Genomic DNA, 27051 nt, shown 5'->3' on the forward strand with positions numbered 1-27051 from the left:
TTATTTCAATAGTGACTCGAACCAATAAGCCTTTTTAAGGAAAGACCCGGAGGTAACTTTCCACGCTTAGAATAAATCTACCATGGACGCAAAGCGGCGTCCCTGGTGAGGGCGCAGATGATGTAGCCCCCGTGATCCACAGAATTCACTCCCAAAGATATTCAGAGAAAGTAAAGACCTTCATTGCACAGGCGGTAAGGATGGTGTCTCCGGTCTCCCTCAATAGTGTGGGACGCCTCCAGTCACAGACCCGCTAATCTGTGACACCGGGCAGGCGATACTGGAATGGGATTTTTCGAGCACTAACAAGCAACGAAGGTAAAGACGACAAAAGCCCTTATGGACTGGGCCCTTTATAACAAATTCCCCTGAGAGCTTGGCACAGCCAGACAAAGAGACAGTTCGGAACCCCAGTCTACTCGACTGGCCACCGAGGTGCACCCCGGTAAATGCACCTTCCGTATGGTGGAGACCAAGGAGAAGATTCTCACTGGTCACAAAGCCAAGTTTTCTCAGGACACAGAACAAGACAGAGATTACTCTGGGAGGAAAAGGGATCAAGATCAAAACCAAGAGTACTCTACCAAATTTAAACCAAGAATCACTAAAAGCCCAAGAAACTAGTTTCCCAAATATTTTCTCCTGCCAATCTAAATTTAGAAAGAGAAAAAATTCTCACCATTTCCTTCCGCCGGACTCCGCAGATAGAGATTCTGGGAGGCTGACGTGGTAAGAAGTCTTACCTTTTGCCGGCTTTCGTCAGGCGTTCCCGTATCTCATCATCTGCAGTAGTCTAGGGAGAAGGCAGGTCTTCCAGACAGAGAAGGCAACTTGTCAGCCAGTGTGGCTCCTGGCGACTACGCCAAAACTGTCGGGGGAAGAGGGAGAATCTCCCTCTGCCCTTTCCCTTAAGGTTCTTCTGGCTGGCCAAATAATCAACAAGACAGGTTAGCAGGAGAAAATAATACCAAGTTTAATAACATGTATACATGGGAGAAAGCAGGGACACTGCGTTTCTCAACACAATAGCAGAAATTCTCGTCTTAAATACAATTTTCAGCCAATGACAAAGGAGGATTTTGGGGGTGGGGGGAGTCAGTTACAGGAAATTACCACTAAAGCACAGTAAACAAGAGTAAGGTTTATTATGTAGCTCAAGGCCTCACCTTCCACATTGATAAGTCACTAGAAATGAGCTCATCCCCCTCTTCCCAATACAGAGAGGGAGATACCTTTACAAATGGAGACTTCCCTTGTAAATGATTGTTTGGCAACTCCTTGCAGGGCCATCCAAAGAATGTGGCCAGAGAGACAGAACTCCCGATAAGATGGGCTTGTTGGTGCGTTTTCTATTGTAACCTCTATCCTGCATTATCTTTATAGCAGTCATGATAGATCTGTTCTAGGAAGGAGCCACCATGTCAAATTCTTTAGGCAGTTAGTGGGGGAGGTCAAATGTCCCTAGAGAAAACAACCAAGGTAAAGAGACAGATTTCAGGGTGGCCAAATCTTGATCTCCCACAGAGATTAAATCTGTGCTTTGTCTATGGGTGGACCCTGAAAGGAGGATTTTGCTTAAATGACCAGAGAATACACAACCATTTTTCTTGATAATAAGTAATACTTACCATGTAAATTTCTTCATAAATCTCTGAATAAAATAAAAATATATAACCCATATAGATATAAACTCTTACTGACAAACCCCACAGCCTTCTCTAGAGAGCCCAACAAAAAATGTCTCAGCTGACTGTGAATTGGTCTTCTCTAAAAGCCAGCCAGCCCTTCACTGATAGCCCTGGATAAGGAAGGGCAGATAAAATTCTTTGAAGATGTTTAGCTGAATTCAGAAGCAAAAATCCTACCTCCAGTTGGCTCCTCTGTGAGAATGGATGGCCAGCCTTATTTCACAGGCTGGGCAGCTGAGGTTTCAGATGAGCTTATTTGCCCTGTTCCCCGGGGATGCAAAAGGAGGAATGTGACATTCATTCAGGGCTGAGATTTTGCACGTAAAGATAGGGTTGTCGGGATAGAGGGAGAATCTCCCTCTGCCCTTTTCCTTAAGGTTCTTATGGCTGGCCAAATAATTAACAAGACAGGTTAGAAGGAGAAAATAATACCAAGTTTAATAACATGTATGCACGGGAGAAAGCAAGGACACTGCGTTTCTCAACACAATAGCAGAATTCTCATCTTAAATATCATGTTCAGCCAATGACAAAGGAAGATGTTGGGGGTGGGGGGAGTCAGTGACAGGAGATTACCACTAAAGCACAGTAAACAAGAGTGAGGTTATTATGCAGATTTAAGGCCTCACCTTTTACATTGATAAGTTTCTAGAAATGAGGTCATTCCCCCTCTTCCCAATTCAGAGAAGCAGATACCTTTACAAATGGAGATTTCCCTTATAAATGTAAATGTCTGTCTGGCAACTCCTTGCAGGGCCATCCAAAGAATATGGTCAGAGACAGAACTTCTGATAAGATGGGCTTGTTGGTGTCTTTTCTATTGTAACATCTATTGTACATTATATTTACAGCCATCATGATAATAACTCCTTCCTGAAACAGATGTTTTGTTTTAAATTCTTTAGGCAGTTAGTGGGGGAGGTCAAATGCCCTCAGAGAAAACAACCAAGGTAAAGAGATAGATTTCAGGGTGGCCAAATCTTGATCTTCCACAGGGTCATAGAAGGGAATAAAGATTTCAGCAAATTGGTTTTTTGTTCTCTACAGTGAAAGTAATTTAAGAAGATAGTCTCTCACTCCAACTTCTCTTCCCTGTTCTCTATCTGTAATATCGCTGTAAAAATTCTCTCTACAAAAATTTCAGTCTTTTTTCTTTGCAGTCTATTATCATCTTTACGAATTCTTTGACTTCACCACCTTCTTGGCACCACAGCGCTAGCCATTGAGATATTATTATAGATTCAGTTTTGCAATTTCATCCTCTTATCTCTATTTCCTCTGCCATTTCTTAGTTTTAGTTCTTATTGTATCTTATGCTTGAAAACATTTCAAGCTTACAGAGTATATCAGTTCGTTATCGTCTCAACTTTTTATTATCTAAGTGCCCTCAAATACCACTTTTTTTAAAAAAGAAGTGAAATAGATAATAGAACAATATATTGTAATAAATTGACCACTTATAAAATTAAGTTCAACCTGCAATCCCTCCCCACTTAACAGTGACCATCTTTTATAACTCACCATGCTTTAGTTTGGGCAGGGTCAGTTTATCAATGATTTCTGGATGTTTTAAACCACATGAGACAAATACAGTGTAAGGTAAAATTGTTACTCTTGCAGAAGTTGCAGAATATCCTGATGGTTATGGAAGTTGGTGGCGGAGAACCTGAATCATATGAAAAGTAGTTGATTAATTAGCACCTGACAGAATTTGTTAATTTGGTAAGGACAATAATAAGACATAAATGTTGAAACGATAACTTTGCATATCAGAGTATTGTCAAAGGCCACTGGGGAAATTCATAATATTCTCAAATACCACAAAAAATGACCACTTTTTCATAAAAGATGTCATACATGATGGCACCATATACTTCTGTCAGAAAATTTGCAATGAAGGAAATTAAGACTTGAGTCATTTTAATTTTAACGATTTGTTTCTGCTTACTATTAGGTTAAAAAACCCTTTTAGAAATAAAGTGATAAGGGATGTACTTGCATAATTTTTATTTTTTTTTAAGAAAAAGTCTTTTTCACATTTTAAAAAAATATTTATTTGTATTTATTTTATGCTGAATTTATTTGTGTGCCCAAAGTCTTTTTTTAATTAACTACCACCAATTCTTTTCAAACTCTTTCAAAAAGTTGAAGAGGAGAGAATACTTCTAAAGTCATCCTATGGAGTTAGCACTACCCTGATATGAAAGCCAAAGACACTAAGAGAAAAGAAAACTACAAGTCAGTATCTTTGATGAATATTGATACAAAAATCCTCAATAAAGTAATAACTAACCAGATTCAGCAGCATATTAAAAGGATTATACATCATTTTTAAGTGGGATTTATTTCTGGAATACAAGGATGTTTCAATATATGAAAATGAATCAATGTAATAAAGCACATTAACAGAATGAGGGAAAAAAACACAGGATCATCTCAATGGATGCAGAAAAAGACTTGACAAAACTAAACATGTTTTCATGTTAAAAACACTAGAAAACTCTCAGAGTAAAAGGAAGCTACTTCAACATAATAAAAGCCAGATATAGAAATACACAGAGAACATCGTATTCAAGGGAGAAAGACTGAAAGCTTTTCTTCTAAGATCAGGAAAAAGGCAAGAATGCCCACTGTCACAATTTCTATTCAACATGGTATTAGATGTTCTAGCCAAAGCAATTAGGCAAGAAAAAGAAAGCAATAGCATCCAAATTGGAAAGGAAGAAGTAATATTATATTTGTTTACAAATAATATCTTATATGTTGAAACCCCTAAAAATTCCACAAAAAAATTTTTAGAACTGATAAATTCTGCAGAGTAGTGGAACACAAAATCAACATGAAAAAATTAGTTGTTCTTCTATACATTAATAATAAGTAATCTGAAAAAAAAATTTAAAAACTTTACATTTTTATTTACAATATCATCAAAAAGAGAAAAATACTTAAGAATCAACTTACTCAAGGAGGTAAAAATTCCAGTGATGTTTTTTGCACAAATAGAAAAATCTATCCTAAAATTCAAATGGACTCTCAAGGGACCATAAATAGCAAAAAGAATGTAGAAAAAGAAGAACAATTTAGAGAAGTCACACTTCCTGATTTCAAAACTTACTACAAAGTAATCAAAACAGTGTGGTACTGGCATAAATACACACAATATACTAATGAAATAGTATAGAGAGCCCAGAAATAAACCTTTGCATATACGGTCAAATGATTTTTGACAAGGGTGCAAAGACCATTCATTGGAGAAAGGATAAGTTTTTCAACAAATAGTGATGGGAAAACTAGATGACCACATGCAAAAGAATGAGATTGGACCCTTACCTTACACAATATACAAAAATTAACTCAAAATGGATCAAAGATCTAATATTAGAGCTGAAGCTATAAAATCCTTAGAAGAAAACACAGGGTAAAAGCTGCATGTCATTGGGTCCAAATGCCATTGCCAACAATGATTTCTTTCATCTGACACCAAAGACATAAGCAACAACAAAAAAACAACAAATTGGACTTCATCAAAATGCAAAAGTTTTCTGTATCACAAGATACTATTAACAAAGTAAAAAGGCAACCCACAGAATGGTTGAAAATATTTGCAAATCACATATCTGATAAGGGATTAATATCTAGAATATATAAAGAACTCCCACAACTCAACAATAAAAAAACAACCCAATTTAAAAATGCACAAAGGACTTGAATAGACATTTCTCCAAAGACATAAAATGGTCAGTAAACACGTGAAAAGATGCTCAACATCACTAAGTATCAGGAAAATGCAAAATAAAACCACATTGAGATACCTCTTCACACACATTAGAATAGTTTTACTCTCACAAAATCAGAAAATAACAAGTGTTGGCAAGGATTTTGAAAAATTGGAACCCTTGTGCTTGGATGGTGAGAATATAAAACTGTGGAAAACAGTATGGCAGTTCCTTCAAAAATGAAAAATAGAATTACCATATGATCTAGAAATTCTACCTATGGGTTCTGAAATAACAGAAAATATATTTATGGATCTCTGTCTCCAGTTCCTGGCACAGAGCTCCTAAAATCCTTGTAATTTCCTAAATGATAAGAACACTAGGAGCATCTCTTGTTCTAATATTTGTCTTTGACCCCATCCCTGACACAGAGCTCCTAAAACCCTTGTAATTTCCTAAGTGATAAGAACACTAGGAGAATCATTTGTTCTATTGAGGCAACTCTGGGTGGGCTCCTGGATGGGGGCTGGTCACCAGAAAGACCAAGCCCCGATTAGAAGCTTGGAATTTTTAGTCCTATCCCTTATCCTCCAGAGAGGGGAGAGAGGCTAGAAACTGAGTTAATAATTGATCATGCCTACGTGAGGGAGCCTCCATAAAAATCCCAATAGAATGAGTTTCAGAGAACTTCCAGATTGGCAATGACAAGGAGTGCTTGGAGAGTGGTGCACCTGGAGATGGCATGAAAGCTCTGTGCCCCTTCTCACATACCTTTCCCTCTGAACCACTTCCATCAGGCTGCTCTTGAGTTATATCTTTTTATAATAAACTGGTGATCTAGTAAATGTTTCTCTGAGTTTTGTGAGCCACTCTAGCAAATTAATCAAACCCAAGGGGGAAGTTGTGGGAATCTCTGGTTTACAGTCACTCAGTCAGAAGTACAGGTAACAGCCTGGGCTTGTAACTGGCATCTGAAGTTGAGGTGAGGTTGGGTGGGTGTGCAGTCTTATAGGACTGAGCCCTTAAACTGTGGAATCTGATGTATCTCTGGGTTGACAGCATCAAATTGAGTTGAATTATCTGACAACCAGCTGGCATTCCAAGAATTGCTTGTTGGAGGTGTGGGGAACCCTCTCACATGTGAAAAAATGAATCTCAGAACACCATATATGGGTATAAACCCAAAAGAACTGAACACATATATAAAGACATATACATACACCCGTGTTCTTAACAGCATTATTCAAAATAAGCAGAAGCTGGAAGCAGGCCAGGTGTCCATAAACGGATGAGTTGACAAAAATTGTGGTGTAAAACACAGTGGAATACCATTCACCCTTAAAAAGGATGGAATTCTGACACATGTTATGACGTGGATGAACCTTGAGGACTTTACGCTAAGTGAAGTAAAGCCAGACACAAAAGGAAAAATACTGTATGATTCCACTCATATAAGGTACTTAGAGTAGTCAAATTCATAGGAATAGAAAGGAGAATGGTGGTTCCCAGGGGCAAGAGGGAGGGACAACAGGGAGTTGTTGCTTAATGGGCATAGAGTTTCAGCAGAAGGTGAAAATAGATCTGTGGATGGTTGGAGGTTATCACTACACAGTTATGTGAATGTACTGAATGTCACTGAACTGTACACTTAAAAATGGATAAAGTGGTTAATTTCATGTTATGCATATTTTATGACCATTTAACAACATTAATTATTTTCAACAAATGAACAAACACTAGCTACATGCAATAACATGGATGAATATCACAACCATAACGCTGCATAAAAGAAATTATATTCAAAAGGCTATATATTTTATAATTCCATTTATATAAAATGCAAAAAAGAAAAAAAACCGAGGTCTAGCTTCCAGTAATAGTGGAGTAGCTTGTTGAACTAACACTGTCACAGATAACAATGATAAAATCTGCACGAAATATTATATATATTTATATAGAATCATGTATCTATATGTAATACACATACAATAAATGTGTATATGTATGTATGCATAAATCTCTTCCAAAGGCAAGCAGAACCGAGGGGGAGTCTTCCCTTGAATCATGGGAATTTTACCAGGACATATTTGCAAGCTTGAGTGTTTTACCTCAAAGCATTCCAAAATCTGTACATGGCCCAGACAGGGGAAAAACTATAGTATTACTTGTAATGTTAGAGGATGTATTTTGGGGCTGGCAGAGTAGCTGGAAAGTTGGGGGAGAAATTTCTGGAAGGGAGGGAACCACAAAGAGGAAAATCTTAAAATATGTATGAAAGTCTGCCCCCCACACACACCAAATTGGCAGATCTTTGAACAACACACATGCAGGGTAGGCCCCAGAGGGCCTAGTGTAAAAACAGCAGTTGGAAGATGAAAGAACTGAATGAGGATTTCAGCTATGCCGGTTGTAAAGGAGATAGGATTGGAGTTTCAGTCCAGCCAAGTTAACTCCCTGCTAGAAAAATAACAACACTCTTCAAAGGGACACAATAGAATCCAGAGTCTCTATAACTATCATCCATGGTTTCCAGTACATAATTTAAAAAATCATGAGATTTGAAGAAATAGGAAAATATAATCCATATACGACCAAAAGTGGGCAGTAGAAACTATTCCCAAGGTGTTGCAATTAGCAGACAAGGATGAGAAAGCAGCTTTTATATAGATGATCATGGTGGTAAAGAAAAATATTCTCATAATGAATGAACAGATATAGAAACTCAGCAGAGAAATGGAAATTACAAAAAAGAACCAAATAGGAAGGTGAAATACAGAAAATATTTTTGAGTTTACCGGTAGATTAGAAACATTAGGAGAAACGTGAAGATAGAGCAATAGAAATTATCCAGTCTGAAGAAAAGAACATAAAAGTTTTGAGAAAAATGAAGAGTGCCTTAAGACCTGTGAGATGAGTGAGTCCCCATCAGAGAGGGGAGAGACAAAAAATTAAATGAAGCAGAAAGGCAAATCAATGAGTAATAGCATAAAACTTCCAAAATTTCATGAAAAATCTAAAATTTTAGATCCAAGAAAGTCAGGAAACCCACAAAATAAAATACAAAATAAAACCATACCTAGGCACATGATAGTCAAGCTGCTAAAATCCAAAGATAAAAAGAAAATCTTGAAAGCAGTCAGGGAAATACACATATACAGGGGAAGACATTACATACAGGGAGAAATAATATGAATGATGGATGATATATTATCAAAAGCAAAAGAGACAAATCAACAACAAAATGACATCTCTCAAGTGCAGAAAGAAAACCCAAAAGTCAACACAGGATCTGTATTTAGCAGAACTCACTTTCAAAAAGGAAGCAGAAGCCACAATAAGATACCGCACACCTATTAGGTGGCTAAAATAAAAAATAAAATTGCAAATACCAAGTGCTGGTGAGGACTAGGAGCAACTAGAACTGGGAATGCAGCATGATAGTTGTATTCGGAAAACAGTTTAGCAGGTTCTTATAAAGTTAAACATACACTTATTATATGACTCAGATATCCCACTCCTAGAGATTTACTGAAGCAAATTGAAAACTAATGTTTAAACAAAAATCTTTGCGTGAATCTTCATAGCCATTTTATTCATAATTGTGAAAAGCCAGCAACAAACTAAATGTCCTTCGTCAGGTGAATGGAAAAGATACTGTGGTGCATCAGTACCTTAGAATACTACTGGGCAATAAAAAGGATAAACTCTTGATTCACACTACAACATGGATGAATCTTGGATGCATATCTCTAAGTGAAGGGAGCCAGATTCAAAAGGCTATATAGTATATGATTCCATTTATATGACTTTCTAGAAAAGACAGCATTACAGAGATGGAAAATGATCAGTGGTTGCCAAGGGATGGAATGGGGGAAGGGGTTGACTACAAAGAGACAGTATGAGAGAATTTTGAGAGTGAAAGAAACAGCTCTGTGTGGTACCGTGGACGTGGATACATGACCATAAAGTTGTCAAAACCCATAGAACTGTACACCACATAGAGTGAATTTTACTCTGCAAATTTTAAAAATCAATCAGGATGCTGGGGAACTCAGATGGAATGCAGTGACAAATGAACCTCACTGTATTACAAGCATGTGACATAACCACACAGAAGGGGTGGGGATGAAAGGTCCTGACCTAAATAACTTTGGAAGACAGTGTTTTGATGGGATACTGTAAAACTAAAGTACTGTACAGAAACACTGTACTCTAGGTGGTAAATTTGTTTTTCATAAGAGTATGGATTAGCGATTCTGAAACTACTTGACACATTAGTAAATATATTGTAGATAACTGGAGTTAAGTTTCTCACTGTTGGTGAAAGAAGTTACAAATAAACAAAAGGAGAATGCTGGAATAAACTCTGTGGTGCTGGATTGGAGTTGGAAGTATCAATATGAATCCATGACTCTTTTAATATATCTATCCAGATAGATAGATAGATTGATTGATATATCGATAGGTAGATGTGTATACCTGAGTTTATATTCATTCATACATTTCCAAGCTCTGCTGAGAGGGTCTAGAAGCAGTGACACCCTAGTATCAATGGGCACACCTAGCTCCCAGATTTTGGTTTCTAAATATCATTCTCCAATAAAAAGAACCAGGTTTTCTTGGAGAACTGGCTAATTCTAGATCTGGGGAGGGGAAATACAATATGAGCCTGGAGCTTCTTGTATTGCCAGAAAGTAGGAAAGTGCTTTCAAAAAAACACAGAAAATGATGAGATGTGTCAAAAGCAATCAATCTTAAAGACTTCCCAATGGCTCAAGCTGGAAAACTGGGAGCAACAAAATAAATAATGGTAGCATTGGATTATTACCCAGAGAATAAAATAAATATCCATGAGTCTGTACTGATATAAGGAAGATTAAATAAGAAAGTCCTTGTTTATATTACACATCCCAATAGGTTACATTTCTGATTCCAGAATGTGGGATATTATCAAAACATCTGAAAAACCTGGTCATGGAATCTAGACCCTGTCACTTTGTCAAGAATTTGCCCCTTTATGAATTAATGACACATGAATTCTTTAACATTTTTGTAAAGAATGGAAGAGAAACTCTGTAGTGTCTCTGAATGTGGCAAGATGGGGAATTCTCATTAGACCATATCCTTGAGTTCTTCTCTTGTGTTCAATAGGCCCGGGTGATAGTCTGTGTGGTCAGGTGCAGTGCGACTCCCCCAGGCCCCAGTGTTCCATCCTATTCTGGCCTGTGCCTTCTTCAGGGGGTTCTGATTACACTCGTCCACAAGGGTTGGAAAGAGACATTGTAACATGAGGATATTGATCATCTTATTTTTTTTTAAGTCTTTTTTTTTTTTTTTAGATTTTATTTATTTATTTTTTTCCCCCCAAAGCCCCAGTGGATAGTTGTATGTCATAGCTGCATATCCTTCTAGTTGTTGTACGTGGGACGCGGCCTCAGCATGGCCGGAGAAGCAGCATATTGGTGCGCGCCCAGGATCTGAACCCAGGCCGCCAGCAGCAGAGCGCATGCACTTAACTGCTAAGCCACGGGGCCGGCCCTCATCATCTTTAAACAAGGATTAATGGAGAGGAAAGTCTCAGGGTGTGTGTGCTCCGATGTACTGCTGTTGGGGTGTGGCTGCAGTGAACACTCTGCTCCCAGCAGTCCCCACAATGGCTGTCTCAGACGTTTGATCTCCTGGTGCCACCACAGCAGCTGTTGACAGAGCTGGGAACTCATCGTGGTTCAGTGTCTTCCTTCAGATTTTGTGGCTCTGACCCTCCTCTGCTCGCCCCCTTCCTATTCCTATCTGCTGCGTTGATTGCTTTTAGTTGTTTCCTAGGAGCCACTGTGTGTAACTGGATTTCAGTGTCTTTAGGGACCCACCCTCACTACACGAGTCACTGTACAACAGCCACTTATCCTGGTGTAGCCCATGTTCATCCTCTCTAGTGGAGCTGTGAAGAACCTTGCTTACTCGGAGCTCCTCTCACTCTCATGCTGCTGGGGCTGTTATGAAGCTGAGCATCTCGTCTTTGGTCTCATCAACATTATTCTTTTCATTGATTATTCTGAAGTAGGAGACGGCTTTGTTAATAATATGGACACTGGCTGTCACAGGCACTTTTATGTATCTTCCCCAACAGGTCTGTGAAGTAGGCCTGTCATCCCCATTTTACAGGGGGGGACACTGAGGCTCAGAGAGGTCGAGTAGCTCCCTTCACGCAGTTTCTTGGTACATTTTGAGTCTCCTCCTGGAACTCCACCTCTCAGGTGTGTGCACTTAGCTGGTGTTCCACTTTGTCCCTCTCTACCAGCCTCCCCAAAGGCACATGCTCCATCCTGAGTCCATTGTCTGCTTGATGGCAGTCACCCTGCACAAACAGGCCCTGGGCAGGGAATGGACTAGTGGGGCGTAGTCCTCCAGCTTACCTTGGGCATGTTCTAGGTTTATTGTGAGAGCTGGATCAGTGGAAGATACTGACCGTCACTCACCTGGAAGGTTTGTTACGTAGAAATACTCCACTGACTTTTTGCAGGTGTCATGTCTTCTTTGTCTTCATTGCTCCTCTGGGCTTTCTCCTACAGTCCGTGCTGTGCAGTAACATACAGTACAGAGACTGGTGAACATAATACTGTTGCCCTGCACCAAATGGTTACATCACTCATTTTTCTAATTATGAAAGAAATACATATTGTAAAAAAAGTCAAAGTACACAGATCTATATAAAGTGAAACCCACCCCTTTCATCCCCTTCCCTGAAACTCACTCCCCTACTCAGAAGCCACTATTGTTAACAGGGTGGGGTTTATTCTTCTGGAAATTTCCTATGAATTTATAAATACACATAAAGTATTTTAACATAAATTATATAACTACGTCGTTTTGCAATTTGCTGTTTCCCAAATCATATATCATAGACGTCTCCCCTTATCAGTGCACATCATTCTAACTTACCATTTTAGATGTTTTAGAGGTATTCCAAAGAACAGGAATACCATAATCTGTTTACTTCTTCTTTGATAGAAATGGGATTACATCCAGTTTCACTATTATACATAACGCTGCAGTAAAGATCCTTGTATGGAATTAATTACACTGTTATTCAACTGCTCAATTTGCTTTGTTTCCTTTTAGTCAGAGACTATGACGTAACATTTTCATGGTAATTATAGGGAAATTAATTTTATCATGGAATAAATACATTTATGGGGAAACTGGACTTCAAGGTCATCCATCTCAATATTCTGGAGAAAAATCATGAAACTTAGAAGGTGTGCTCCATCACATTCTAACAAGTCATGTTAACAATTTAAAGTTGAATGTTTGGCTAACCTCTACTGTCTCTCTTCCGAAGATGGATGACTTTTTCTTTTCTTGGAAACTTCTGACTCCAGGGGCTCTCAGTTTGGCTTCAGAGAGGATAAGATATTGGTGTTGTATCTGTTTCTCTTCAGCTGTAGGTTGCATCTTCTAAAGATCATAGAATTGAACATGGTCCAATCGATATATATGATTTGAGTCAAAAATTCAAAGTAATGAACCTAAGAGAGGAATCTATAACTTGGGTTCTTAATAAAAAATTTCCTTTGATATCCCTAAGTTTCTGTGATTACTAGTAAAAACTCACCTATGGGTGAAGAGATGTAGTTCTTCTGGCAATGTCTGGCTTGAACATCCATAGTTAAGGCTGCCACACCCGTAGGTAGATTAGACTTGATCTTTTGATGACCTCTACCCTTGGTGTTTGACCTGGGAAAAATAAGAATTTAAAAAAGCTGCTGTTATTAGCACTCAATGCTAGAAATGCCCATTAAAGAGTGAGTTTGATTTGGTAAACCAAAGGGAGTATAAGCAGAACAAAGTCTTTAAAATCTCTAAAATTTCAAGAAATTCTAATTTTTTAAAATATAACTCTATTTTTGCCACAGTACAAACTGTGTATATATGAATGAAATATCCCTCTGTCCATTTCATAACTTGTTTCCATTGATTTGATGGATTTATCCTCTAATCCGGATTCCAAGTGTGAAAGAACATCTTGGTCCTTCAAAGAAAAGAAGCCATTGAAATTTGATTTTCTTTTAGCTTGGCATCCTACAGGTTTGAAGAATAAATTATCATGTAATGATACAATGATTCTGAAATCTAATTGTTAATTAGAGGGGTGTAAAGGATGATTGAATGGTGTTTCTTCCCCATGGTCAGGGGTATTGTACACATGGACGTGTAAACATGATTTAGGAAGCTGCTTCAACTCCGTGACATCCCTGAGAAGCACAGTGCAGGAGGATCTAGGCACACAGCCATCTGCCTCGATCTCCTGGGTTACATGTAGATCCAGGGGTCTTGAGAGTGGCTTCAGAGCAGCTAACTTTTATCTATTTCTCCCCTTCCTTCTCTCCAGCTTATCTCAAACAGTCTTGACTATTATATTTTAAAGTAAGACCAATTATAGTTATTTACATGAGTTTCTTGTTTATTATTGCAGAGTAATAATCAGGCATACCATTAAAGATCATTTAATTGACCTAATTAAATTTGTTGTACCTTATAATAGATTAGAACACTGTTTAGTTCAGTGTTTGATATTCACCAAATGTGTTAATCTGCTTACAACTGCCATGTGTCTCACTCTTCTTAGATGTGCATCTTTGGCCCATCACAAGATTTTAGTGAATGAAATCATCATAAATTAAGATAATGTACTGTCTTTTGGATGATAAGGAGGCATATGTGTCCATTTTGGAAATATGCCCATCTGTCTTTGCTCCCCATGGGAAGTTTCTGATCACTAGGTCTCCAGGTGGCTTGCACAAGCCCTAGGTCTGTAATAGTTTGGTGCCTCTCCTTCTACTTGGGGTAGAAATAAAAGAGATCAGAGAGACTTATTAAAGTTTTGGTTGCATGAAGTCTTCGATGAAGAATATTCATACATATTGTTCTGGATAGCTCTCTGTTCCTAAGAGTACTAGTTACATTAAGGGCTTGTCAGGAACCGTGAAAGGTATGATATTTTACCTTATCTGCAAGCTAATAAGTCAGCTTACCATGGTCTTATAGATGCTGGCAAAAGAAACTAGACCCATGGGTCAGAGACAAAGGACTTAATGACACAACAATACTAGTGGCCAGAGTATCAACATTTGCACCAGTTCACTAAATCCCACTTCCTACAGGGTGATACACAGTGGGCCAGGTGACATGCAGAGGGTTACAAGAACTCAGAGCTTAAGGAACTCAAATCTTTGATAATGGGCAGGAAGTCTGCTGACCTTTGCCCCAGGGAGGGGTGTTATTTCTATTATATTGGGCAGTAAGCAAGCCTGTCCTTTGCTCTAGAGGAGGCCACTATTTCTATCTTCCAAGGCTGACAGCTCTACACACATCCTTGAAAAGATATCCTGGCTTCACTGGCTTTCAAAGATAAGCTTGACTGAGACTCGATCATCATTCAGTTCTTCTGTTTCCTTTATTGAGATTGTGCAAATATGCTCTTTTCTCTGTAAAGTTCACTAACTTTATTCATACATAAGGGATGGTTTTGGTTTTATTTATTAAGTTGAGATTTTCGTATTAGAGCAAATGATGAACTATTATGGGTTGGATCTGAAAGTATGCTTTTCCAGGATAAATGTGAAAGAAGATCAGGGCTCACACAACTCTGCCACAAGGAGCTGATAGCAACTCAAATGATTTTAATTTGAATACTCTTTTGTACAACTTTCTTCCATCTTCCTTCATCCTCTCTGCTTCCTGTAACTCCCATATAGGAGTGGGGCAGTTTCAAGGATTCACTGAACTCCTTTACAATATTCAAATCATTTTGTCTGTTGTGTTTTTTTAATTGAGGTAAAGTTGACATACAACATTATATTAGTTTCAGGGGTACAACTTAATGATTCAATGTTTGAGTATATGTCGAAATGATCAGCACAATAAGCCCAGTTAACATCTGTCCCCATATATAGTTACAAAATTTTCTCATGTGATGAGGACACGGCGTATTTCAAGATGCAGAAGAATCAACGATGATGTCATACTTTTCCATACACAGCTTGATGAATTAGGACATAAGTATACACCCTTGAGACTGTCACCACCATCAAGGCCACAAACATATCCATCACCTCCCAAAGTTTTCTCTCACCTCCTTTATTACTATTATTCTGTGGTAAGATCTCTTAATATCTACTCTATTAGCAAATGTGATGTATGCAATACAGTCTTGTTACCTGTAGGCACTATGTCGTAGCCTACATCTCCAGAACTTATTTATCTTGATAACTAAAACTTTGTATCCTTTGACCATCAGCTCCCAAATTCTCCATCCTCCCAACCCCTGGCAACCACTATTCTAACCTCTGCTTGTATGAGTTTAACTATTTTAGTTTCCACATATAAGTGAGTATTTGCCTTTCTCTGTCTGCCTTATTTCACTTAGCCTAATGTCTTCCAGGTCCATCCATGTTGTCAAAAATGGCAGGAGTTGCTTCTTTTTTCAAGGTTGACTAATATTCCATTTCTTTATCCTTTCATCCATCAGTGACATTTAGGTTACTTCCGTGTCTTAGCTATTGTAAATTAGCTGCAATGAACATTAGAGTGCAGGTATCTCGCTGAGACCCTGATTCCAATTCCTGTGGGTATATACTAGAAGTGGGATTGTTGGATCATGTGCTAGTTTTCATTTTTGGAGGAATCTCCATACTGTTTTCCATAATGGCTGTACTAGTTTACATTCCCACAAGGGTTTCTTTTCTCCACATCCTCACCAACATTTGCCACCTTTAGTTGTTTTGATAATCTCCATCTTAACAGGTGTGAAGTGATAGCTCATTGTGGTTTTGATTTGCATTCCCTGATTAGTGATGCCAAACACCTTTTCATACACCTATTGGCCACTAGTATGTCTTCATTGGAAAAAGTCTATTCTGGTCCTTTGCCAATTTTTTTTTTTTGCCTTTAATTTTATTTATTTATTTATTTTTCCCCCAAAGCCCCAGTAGATAGTTGTATGTCATAGCTGCACATCCTTCTAGTTGCTGTATGTGGGACGCGGCCTCAGCATGGCCAGAGAAGCGGTGCGTTGGTGCGCGCCCGGCATCCGAACCCGGGCCACCAGTAGCAGAGCGTGCGCACTTAACCGCTAAGCCATGGGGCAAGCCCCCGTGTCCACTTTTTAATTGATTTTTCTTTTTGTTATTGACCCAACACAAAAAAAGAGAACAAAATTTTCAGGCATTATGAGTGCTTCCCAGTTGATGCAGATGGTTTTGTATTTACAGTGGTACCAAAAGATCATGTTTCGTGCTTTTTCTTCAGCTTGTTATAAGATCAGCAGTAGCTGCGGCATGGCAGATAATCGGGATCTTCTGGGTTTGGAGGTTTACAACATAACTAAGTGGTAAGGAATTTTTTATTATTCCAAGGAAATTATTGAGATCATAGTCCATGGAATCCAGGATTGATAGGGGTAGGAGGAAATTAAGGTGAGGATCGGTGATCTGGCATTACTTCTTATCTTGAGGCACAGGTATCCACTGTATGAGTGTTTGAATAAAAGTATTAGATATCAGGAATTTGTGGTAAGTGAATATGTTTTCTGAATTATTTACTTTGAACATAACCATTTGGATTATGTGAACATCTGGGATGTGGGAGTAAGTCGCTAACAAGGGCTGGTTGACAATGTCACTATTGATTTCACTTCTATGAACACCGAGTGGTCAATGGATTAAGCAAATGAGTAGTCAGAAAACACAGAAATGGTGGGATTTGGGATTTAGTAAAAGATTGGGGACCCACTGTCCTGAGATGGAGTGCCAGGACTTGTACAGTTGAGAGTGACAAGGACAAGAAAGGAATAGAAACACACTCAAACAAGGAGGGGGTGTTAACAGGATGGAGGGAGAGAAATGATCTGGAGTAGCCTTGAGTTTTGACCTGGAGCTTTCTGTTCTAGATGCAAATCTGCCTGATGACATCCCAGGACACAGGTCAGATACCCAGAGGATAGAGGCAGGGTGGAAGTACAAAACAGCCAGGATAATTGTCCTAAAATGGCAGGCATCCTTTGTCATTTGACCCAATATCATGATTTATTTTTGTAGGGTAAGAGGAAAAGAAGGATAGTCATGTCTTCACAGAGGAAGCAGCGTGACTGTGGGAACCAGTCCAAACCAAAGCCTGGTTTAAGCATCTCCATCCCTTTTAGGATGTCCAGTGACATAGTCAAGGGGCCGGTTACTAGAATCCCATCCCATCCTAGCAGTGACGGGTCTCTGGGAGGACACCTTGGACCAGCCTCACCAGGTCTGCTGGCCCGAGAGACCGCGAGGACTCCAGGCCTGCAGCAGTGCAGGACTACTGGTAAGTCCTTTCAATCTTGCCAAAGCGTTGCAAAAACTTGCACCTAGTCACACAGGTGAATCCCTGCCAGGTGTGCTCGCAGGTGGTCTGCACTCCAGGTCCCATGCCCACTCCTGCGGGTCTTCAGATTTGGCAGAGATGATTCCAGGAGCTGATCTGGGCATTCCACAGTTCCACTGCCAACAATTTCTGGTGACTGTGGAAGGTATCAGGAAAGAGGAAAGGGCAGTGAAGAGCACAGGAGAGAGACTGGTGGTAGCACTGATGGCGGACAGACTTGCTAGCGAGGCAGAGAAAACGAGGGGCCAAGAAGGACGTCCTGACAGCAGATGAAATGGAGCAGGCACCTCAGTGAGGTCTCATGGTTGCGTCCCTAATGTTTCCTTGCTTTGAGCTCTTGAAACTTTAAAACATACCAATACGTTTCTTTTATTAAACTCTGCTGTGTGACATAGAAAATATAGACAGCGGTTTCTTTCTGAGGTGAGAGGTTGAGTTTCAGGTGAGGAGAGAAAGATCTTCTTTTTTCATGCTGTTCTCTCATTTTCTTTTACTATGTACATCATTTATTTTTACTTTCAAGTCAGCAGCGAGTTACCAACGTCAAGGGGATGATTCAGTTTTTCCCCTCACAGTCACAGTAAAACGTACTAAAAGTGGATTATTCTTTTTGTGTAATATTCCAATAGATTCCAAAATATTGTTTCAAAAGCCCTTTGATATCTATGTACTCAAATTAGGTATTTACTTCTAGGTCTCCATTTTTATGTTCTTTGTTGCATGCTAATTCAGTGTTGCATCTAAGGAAATACCAGATTTCCCTCAGTTTTTTAGATCCATATGTGTTGGAAATTTGATTCATGAAGATGGACATGGCAGCTGGGGGATCGTGCTATTATCAAAAGAGGCCTTTTCAGCATCAGTAATCTGACAAGAACCCACTGCTTGTTGGGATTTAATTGTCTATTTCAGGGATCAAGCTTTCACTGTTGGCACGTCTCTTTCTCTTTGGAGGGAAAGTACGGCCTTCCCAGTCTTTCCATTACCAAATCACTTTCCTGGGTGGCTGTGCTGTGTCAGGAAGGGCCTGGGATGCCGGGAACCAGTATTCATCATCCGCTTCTGGCTGTCCTGAGAAGGCTTCCCTGGCAGAGTCCAGCCTGTGTGTCTGGGTGACACTTGCAGCCATCAGAAAGGAGGCGATAACACACAAGTGCCAAGCGATTCATCTGGCCCTCGTCTTACAGGGTGTTCCCAAGGAAAGAGGTTCAAAATGCCACTTGGTAACCCTTTGAAAGCTGTTAGTCATGGGTCGGGTTCTTGGTGTGAGCTCAGAGCAGTGTCTATTCACCACCAGATGGGAACATTTCAGTATTTTAATTGGTAAGGCTGTGTTCATGCACGACCATGGATCATCAGTTCCGTGGCATTCCCCGCTGGACCTCCCAACACCCCTGTCATGCCTCATATTTCAAAGCTCCAAACAGGGTTCACACCCCAGCAGCTGGTTGTAATGTAACCACAGCACAAGACTGGGGAAAAAAACACAGCCACCCAGGGGTGACACACTTTAATGACTTGGGCCCAATTATGCCATTTGGACGAGTTCAGAACACCAACACTGAGTGTGTAAACTGGAGGATTGCCCAAGACCTTGGACCTCAGAAGGACACGAGCTCAGAATTCACCTTGGACAGCAAGGGACAATGTGGGGTCACTGACTCGCCAGGATTATGGTCCCTTATCCTGGCAAAGCAGAGCTCACTCGGGATCCATCAGGCCAAGCCAGGGAGGAGGCTGGGGGCCTTCTAGGGAAATTCTGTCCTAAAGGGAATTGCATAAGGAAGGCAGGGGTGCTGAGAATGCTAGTTCACAGGGAGCAGTCATGTTCATGTAACAAGGCCCAGCAGTAGCCTTAAAAGCTGCATCAGATATCGTTCCTCCTGGATACAAATCAAGCAGGAAAAGGAATTCAGAGGCCTGTACAAGGATCCCAGCAGAATTCAAATCTAGGTCAGGGGTGAACATGGAGCCCCTAGAGGGGTCTCAGGAGGGAAAGTCCTGCCTGCCTTTAGTCCATTTTCAAATGATCTTCCTCGGGCCTTGTCCTCTCCACATGCACGTTTTGATCTTTTTACATTGGTTTCCCCACTTAGAGCTGATGCAATTCCAGAGATTCAACTGGAAAACTAAAAGCTCCTAAAATTTGGTCAAAAGAAACCTCAGCAGCTGGAGTCTGGGTGTCCCAGAGGTTGCCATGCCATAAGGCCTGGGGCTGACCAGGGGGCCACGGAGACAGGCTCTCTGGACTGGCCAACAGGGAGAATCCACCCCTGCCCTCACCCAACTCCTGCCCGGCCTCACTCATTCTCGTTGAGCAGCTCCATGTCCTGGAACCAGGCCCCAAATCACTCCTTGGGGTCTTTTTATAATTCTTTGCAGCGACCTGGAGCAGCAGGATCTCCCTCATGACTCGGTGTTCTTGGGACCAGAGGGAAGGAGAGGATGCAGACAGGGCCTGGTTGGGGGATGTTGCAGGGGACTTGTGGGGGGTGAGGAGTGGGGCAGGGGACCAGTCCTGGGAACGCTCCTTCCCTCCAGTTCCATCCAGGCTCTACCTGTTCTCAGAATGGGAATAATCAGCCCCTCCTCCAAGAAGTTTTCCTTGATGCCATCCTCCCTTCAACCCACGCGCCAACTGGATGGGTCTCGACTTCTACCAAAATCTTCCACTCAATGTAAGATACAAGGGGTGGAGCCAGAAACTGTTCTCCCCAGAGGGTCTCTGATTTCCACCTCCTTCCCCTCCCCTGCAGGGAGTGCCACAGCTGCTCCTCAGTCCTCTTCTCAAGGTTGATCTCATTCCCCTGGAAGGCAGACAGCCAGAGTCCATCAGACAGAGCCCCCTAGCCTGACTAGCCCCCTATGCCCTGCCCTTCTCATGTGGCACTACTGCCAGGTCCCCAGAGGGGGCGGGGCATGCAGAGAAAACAGGACTTGGACCTAGGATGGGCTCTGGGCTCCAGAGTAGTAGGACATGGGGGGAGGCTGAGGGACCTGGCAGCACAACCCTCTCTGATGACAGACTTGGAGGCTGAGGCCTCAGGCAGAGGGGACTGCTCAGCCACTTATGTGCTGCCTGACTTGGGGGGGGGCGACTGCTCTCTCCCTCCACGGGCAGCATGGGAGGGACAGGCAGAGTCCAGCTCAGATAAAACCTCACGCAGCTGTGCCATCAGGCAGCTCTGAGCTTCCCCAGCCTGAGGAACGAGAATGAATGTCTCAGGCGGAGCCTCTGTTCACTCATCCCTAAGATGGGCCTGATGCCCCAGCTCCCAGGGGCGGCTGTGAGGCTCTCACGAGAGGAGATGTGCCAAGTGCTGAGAGCTCAGAGCTCAGTGCGGGGGCTCACGCATCCCCAGGCTCAGGATCCTGGTCCTTCCTGCTTGGTCCTCAGATTTATCCACTTCGAGATAATCACCCATCGCCAGGTGCAGCATCAGCAGTTCACCGAGGAAAGTGCCAAGATAGGGGACAACACCCTGTGACATCGGGGTGCGGGTGGGATGAGCCCTTGCTCTCAAGTCGGACCCCTGCAGACCCTCCCCTGAAAAGTCCTCACCCTCAGCCTCCTGGCCCACCCCAGGGTTCCCATGGGGAGCAGCCTAGGACCCTTAGCAGCCTCCCCTCAATTCTTCCTCCCTTCACACCCCAAGAACACCACACTCCTCCTCCTCACCTCCCAGGGCCGGCTTCTGGCAAATCACAGGGTATGTGGTCCCTGGCCCTCACCACAACAAATCCATCCTACACCAGCTCTTCCAGGCCCCCCTCCTGGTCACTTCTACTGGGGGATTCAGACACTGTGGCACCAGGAGGAAGGGACCTCCTCTCTTGATTTGAGGCCTCCGGCTGGGAGGGCAGAGCCCCTCCTCCACAGGCACACTCACCTGCTGCTGCTGCTGCTTCTCCTGCACTCTCTGGGGGTTGCCCTCCGGGGGGCAAACGTGGAGGGCCCCTCCTGCCAGAGTCGAGGACAGTGTCAGCGAGACCATACTCCCCTCACCCCATTTCTCTTGAGCACCACTGGCCTCTGACCCTGAACATCTGACTCGAGTGAACTGGCACCAATGCCACTCCACCCTGCAAGGTCTTGTGATTCCAGAACAAGCCCAGCTCCAACTCTCACTCTGGGTGTGAGCTCGGGCTTTTGGCCTGGCCTCCCCGAGCCTGTTTCCTCATCTGGAAAGTGTGAGAACTCCAGCTACCTCACAGGTTCTCCTGAGGACTCACTGTCGCATGACTGTCATCATTGTTCTGGCCCTCACCCCTCCAGGTGGAGCAGGCAGAAAGCTCCCACATTCCTTTCCTCCCTCTTACCTCATTACCACCCTGTGAGGCCTGCACCACACAATCACCACACAATCACCATACCTCCATTTCCCTGATGGGGAGACAGAGGACCAAACAGGGGCAGTGAGTTGCTGAGGGGCCAACAGAGGAGAGGCCGCTTGCCCCTCTCAGCCAGAGGCCCTGTTCCAACATCCTTGCCTAACCCCCAGCCCCACCACTGACAACAGTCTTGTCCCCTGAGCTCTCAAAGCTTGGCCCTGGGCCGAGCCGTGGATCGAGAGGATGGGGTGTCTTGGGAGTCTGGTTGTTGAGTGGCTCCTGCCTGCCCCAGTCCCCTGGAGTGTCTCTCCCCCATGCCGGACAGAGGCAATGCCAAACCCTTCTCCTCCCCAAAGAACAACTCAGGATATTCGCCTGCACTGAACTCTTTCTTTATCCACTCAGGAACTGGACCCACAAGGTGCCACCTCTGATCAACAGGGAAGGGGGTGACAGGATGCTTTGCTTCCCCGTTTACATGAAGCTCTTAACGTCCTTTCAGCAGGATCCACTAAGAATCCATCAGTTGCCTAGACGCTACTCATAAGCCACCTGGGGCCTATATCATTGCCAACCAGGCACTCAGGTGAGACTCCTGTGGTTGACTCAAGTGACTGCTCTAGGGGTCCAGTGGGGAGTCCCACAATGCACACACATCTGTCTCTGGTCAGTTGTTCAGATCCAAGGATGAGCAGCCTGTTTGTCCACCTGTGCCAGGGGAATCCCCTGTTGTGCCCGTCCCTGGGGTAGGCAGTGTGCCCTCCCCTTGGAGACATGGTGAAGATAGAAGGAGCAGCAGGGGCCTGGCTTCCTGAGGACAGGTTTAGGCTGAGGGATAAACCCACCCAACCACCCAACAGCCTGGAAGAAGCTACATCCAGCAGGATGGACGTGAGTGGAAGCCAGAGACCTGCTGATGGCGCCAGCTCGGCAACTCGTCCTGGAACAGCCCAGCCAACACCACTGTGTCCCATGACCAAGGCCTCCTGCCCACAAACGGCACCCCACCTGCCCATGGGCAGAACAGATCCCTCTGCTTGTTAACCTGGACAAGATAGACAGGAATGTTTCAGAGAAAGTTCAAGTGAGAAATTATCAAAACCACAGCTTGCTCAGTCCCCCTCCCCCCCTGGCCCCTGCTTTCTTTCCAGACCCCCAGCCTCCACTCTACCTTGGTCATCAGTTCTCTGTTCAAGGACACGTCTTGGCTATAGCTCTCTTTAAATTTTTCAGAGCTCTCCCTGAGAGGAAGGGAAAGAGGGAAGGATAAATTTAGGGATAATGTGAGGGGTCTAAGTGCATATCCTTTTCTTTGACAACCTGAGAGATTCAAACTGCCTGGAGGAGTGCTCTCACTGGGCTCCTCTGAGCGCTAAGGTCTCGTGGGACTGGGAGGGGGCTCTCCTGTTGGTCACTGGGGTCTCCATTCGCCTGCTATACAAAGCAGCTCTCTTTTGACCACTTTGAGTTTCAACTGGGCATAGAGTTCTGTTGCTATAAACACTTGAAAATCTCCAATGTGGCTCAACCCAGTACCTGGCATTTAGGGAAACCGAGTCCTGAAGCAGAATTGGTGCACTAAGGACACCGGGAGACTTAGAGACCCACCACTGAGGCCCAGGCCCTGTCCCCATCATTTGCTGCCTCCCAGGAGTTCCCAGCTGACTGAGGGGCCAATGGCAGACATTCAGGAGATCCCCCATCCACCCTGGTTCTCCTATGGAGAGGGGCACTACCCACCAGGAAACTTCCTCCATGTGTTCTTCAGGTGGCATATGGATGTTTTCTGCAGAGAAGAGATGACAGTGCGGGGCGAGGAGAAGTTCTTCAGGATCTCACACTCCTGGGGAAGGGAAGAGAATAAGCTGTGAGGTGGGGCACTGGAGCCCTGCTTGCTCTAGCTTCAGTCCCCTTCTATTTAAATCTCCCCTCCTGGATTAGACAGATGTACAGGGAGCCCCAGAAGGGCACATTTAGGACCCAAAGAGTAACACTCACAAGGAGGAGGATTTTAGCTCAACCCAAGGAGGGAGCCAGGTAGGAAGTGAGCATCCCCACACTGGGACCTGGAGTCAAGGTCAACGTGCTCCTGGCAGGAAGGATCTAGGGACTTGCAGGGGCTTAGACCACACACTGCAATCCTGGGAGCTGATAAAGATGGAGGCAGTTCCTAAGGCTCCAGAGAGGGGCTCCACTGGGCCTCCCACAGCACACCTGGGCCACCTGGATCCAGCGCTCCACCACCCTCACCCTGTCCTGGGCCATCATGCTCGGGACCCCAAGGCAGGTGGTGATGACGAGGTTGGCCACCCTTCTGAAGTGGTCGATATTGGCCTGGACGGTGTGTGCCAGGTGCTCATTGCCGGGCTTGTTCCTCTTGCCCCAGGTGGAGCCCAGACACTGAGAGGGCACCACCTTCTGGAAAGGCTCCTGGGGAACAGGGGGAGTGTCACCCAGCATTGCCACACCCTAGCTCTGTGTCCACAGCCCACAAAGTCCCACACAGGGGTCACAATTTAGAGCTGGAGCTCAGGAAGCTCATGATGTGGCCTGAGCCTTGTTAGAGTCCCCGGCTTTTCTTCTCTGTCACTGCAGGCACCCAGCAGAGGATGACCCAGGACCCAATACTGGCAGGGAAGGGAGAGGGGCATTTGCATCCAGCCCGTCCTGGCTAACTCCAAGCTCCAGATGGTGGCTCAGCTTGGCTCATCCCAAGGGAGCATCTTCCAACAACCTGATCCCCCCTCTGGTCCCACTCCCCATTCTGATGCACATTCCCCTGTGGTAGCTACAACCACGGGCTTTGTCTGTCTCCCTCATAGTGAAGTACACATCAGGTGTCTAATAAGTCCTGAGGCTGTTGGGCCTCCTGAGCAGAAGGTTGGGCCACCAGGGACCTGGCTGCACACAGTGAGTTCCCCTCCCCCACTGATGGGCCAGGCCCTGCTCACCCTTCCGTCTCTTCTACCTCATGGAGCCGGCACAGCCACTCTGTGCAGCAGGTCCTGTTAGTGTCCACCTCTACGGTCTGTAGGTGGACAGCAAATGTTTGGGGGTTCAGAAAGTTGCCCAGGTCGTATGGTTGGTAAGGGGTGGAGCCAGGATTCGTGCCCAGATCATAGGAGACTGGATGAGGTCTGGGGCAATGATGGCAGAGGGAAGGCCTACCCCACCCGCCCTGAAAGCCCAGCTGCTCACCGCATCCATCACGGTCAACTGCTCCACCACCAGCTTAGGAGGGAAGGCCGTAGGTTGGGCTTCTTCTCATGCTTCTTAGCCACAGGTGGAGATGGACTTCCCACTAGAAATGATGGTCCAGGTGACTCCAGCTCCGCAGCTCCCACTCCTGCTGCAGCCGATGTCGGCCCTTGCTCCAGCTCCAACACTGCTGGTGGAGGGGACACTGGCTCCAGTGCTAGAGAGGGTGGTGTCAAGGAAGCTGGAGCCAGCTCTACCTCCACCACTGCCCACTGCTCTGCTTCTGCTGCTGGCTGGAGCTCTGCAACTGGCGCTGGAGCGGGATAAAGAGAAAGGTTCACTCACATAGCTGACTTTCCATGTGTCCTTCTAAATACAGGAAAGATCCCACTTCCTTTCCAGGAATAGCCAGCCTGCAGTCCCCCTTACCCTCTGGCTCTGCCTCATTGGCCTCCAGAAGCTCACACCAGTCAAAGGAAAGAGGGTCACAGCAGCTCAGCTCTGAACCAGGCAAGGTTACCTGCATGTACATCCCCTTTAGCTTGAAAAAGAGACAGCCCCTGACTGGTCCCACCCTAGTTCTGGTCCAACCCCATCATCTCAAGGTCCTGAGTGTGGAGGCCCTCTGCTCCTGCTCTCATCTCAGAGCAGCACTGGATGGTGTGGGTGGCCTCATGCACCTGCCCCTTGTCTAGTGAGTTGGTGGAGTTGAAACCATTGGGCAGCTACTCGATGACCTCCTGAGTGGAGTTCTGCAAAGACTGCCTGGGAGCTGGGCCAGAGGGAATCAGGGGCTGCCTGCACACTGCCACTGTGGTCAACCCCCAAGAGAAAGTCTGCTCCTCAGTTCAGGCACAGAGGGCATCCTGGCAAAGAACTCTGGTCAGGAAGGGAAGGAGATGAAACCTCTAGGGCTCAATAACATACGAGTTGAGCAGCTCACCTTCTCATGCTGCCAGCCATGACCTGGGTACGAACGTCACAGACCCACAGGCTTCCGACACCTAACAACCAGCTCCTGCCCAGGAATGGCCTGCCCCACATACCCTGCCTTCCCCACACCACACAGACACACAAACACACACAAACACACGATGAGGGGCCTGGATTTTGGGGTTGATCAGGTGGGATCACCGTTGTGTCCTGATCTGCACTAACCTTTCCTGGGCTGCCCATGTTACCCTTCACTGCCTCCTGTCAGACACCCAGAGGTGTCAGGGATGAGGGCTGAGCCAATGTAGGCAACAATCAAAAAGATTCTATTTCTGGGCTTTTTTGAGCCCAGATCCTGCAAAAGTTGGGATACAACAACAAAACATTTCTGCCTCTTGACTGTCTCCCGTCAAGTGAGCTGGATGGGGGACTGTGGGTGCCTTGTTACCAGAGTTCAAAGATCTGTTGAGGCCTAGGACCAAGGAGATGGGGTCATTTTTCAAGATTCCTATACCTGGACCCCTTACCTCAATCAGATTTCTCCAGAGCTGCCCCCTGAGCCCGGGCTGCTCACCCTCTTCTCTCATGTCACTTCCTGAACTGTACACAAGGAGCCTACACAGCCCTAGCCCCAGTTCCCTAGAAACCTAACTCAGGTCCTTGCTTTGAGGAGACAGAGATGAATGCAGATTTCCTTTAACTTACCAGTTCTTCATCCTGGGATAGTCCCTGTGCCTCTCAGGTCCTCCCCAGTCTCCAAACCTACACCA

At 44.1% G+C, this 27051-nt stretch overlaps 1 protein-coding gene across 19 annotated transcripts in view; it reads right to left on the reverse strand.

Moving 5' to 3' along the window:
- The window catches only part of LOC131423076 (ral guanine nucleotide dissociation stimulator-like), a 206427-nt gene that overhangs the window by 82178 nt on the left and 97198 nt on the right, over positions 1–27051 (reverse strand). For 3 of the 19 annotated variants that reach the window (XR_009224206.1, XR_009224208.1, XR_009224207.1), the window contains exons 2-4: positions 13017–13138; positions 12722–12859; positions 11542–11979 (exon numbers count right to left, since the gene is read on the reverse strand). Coding sequence is in view for 5 of the 19 variants with exons in the window: in XM_058570640.1 (XP_058426623.1) it covers positions 12840–12859; positions 13017–13138; positions 21709–21779; positions 23061–23195; positions 23322–23391; positions 23891–23925 (453 nt within the window). In the remaining 14 variants the exon portion in view is untranslated. Of the gene's footprint in view, positions 1–11247; positions 11980–12003; positions 12059–12721; positions 12860–13016; positions 13139–20122; positions 20240–20376; positions 21301–21708; positions 21780–22138; positions 23196–23321; positions 23392–23890; positions 23994–25348; positions 25662–27051 lie in introns of those variants that run through there. The other 16 variants (XM_058570639.1, XM_058570642.1, XM_058570641.1 and 13 more) reach the window with 14 other exon arrangements.

Source organism: Diceros bicornis, chromosome 27, assembly GCF_020826845.1.
Source record: "Diceros bicornis minor isolate mBicDic1 chromosome 27, mDicBic1.mat.cur, whole genome shotgun sequence".
Lineage (NCBI taxonomy): Eukaryota > Metazoa > Chordata > Mammalia > Perissodactyla > Rhinocerotidae > Diceros > Diceros bicornis.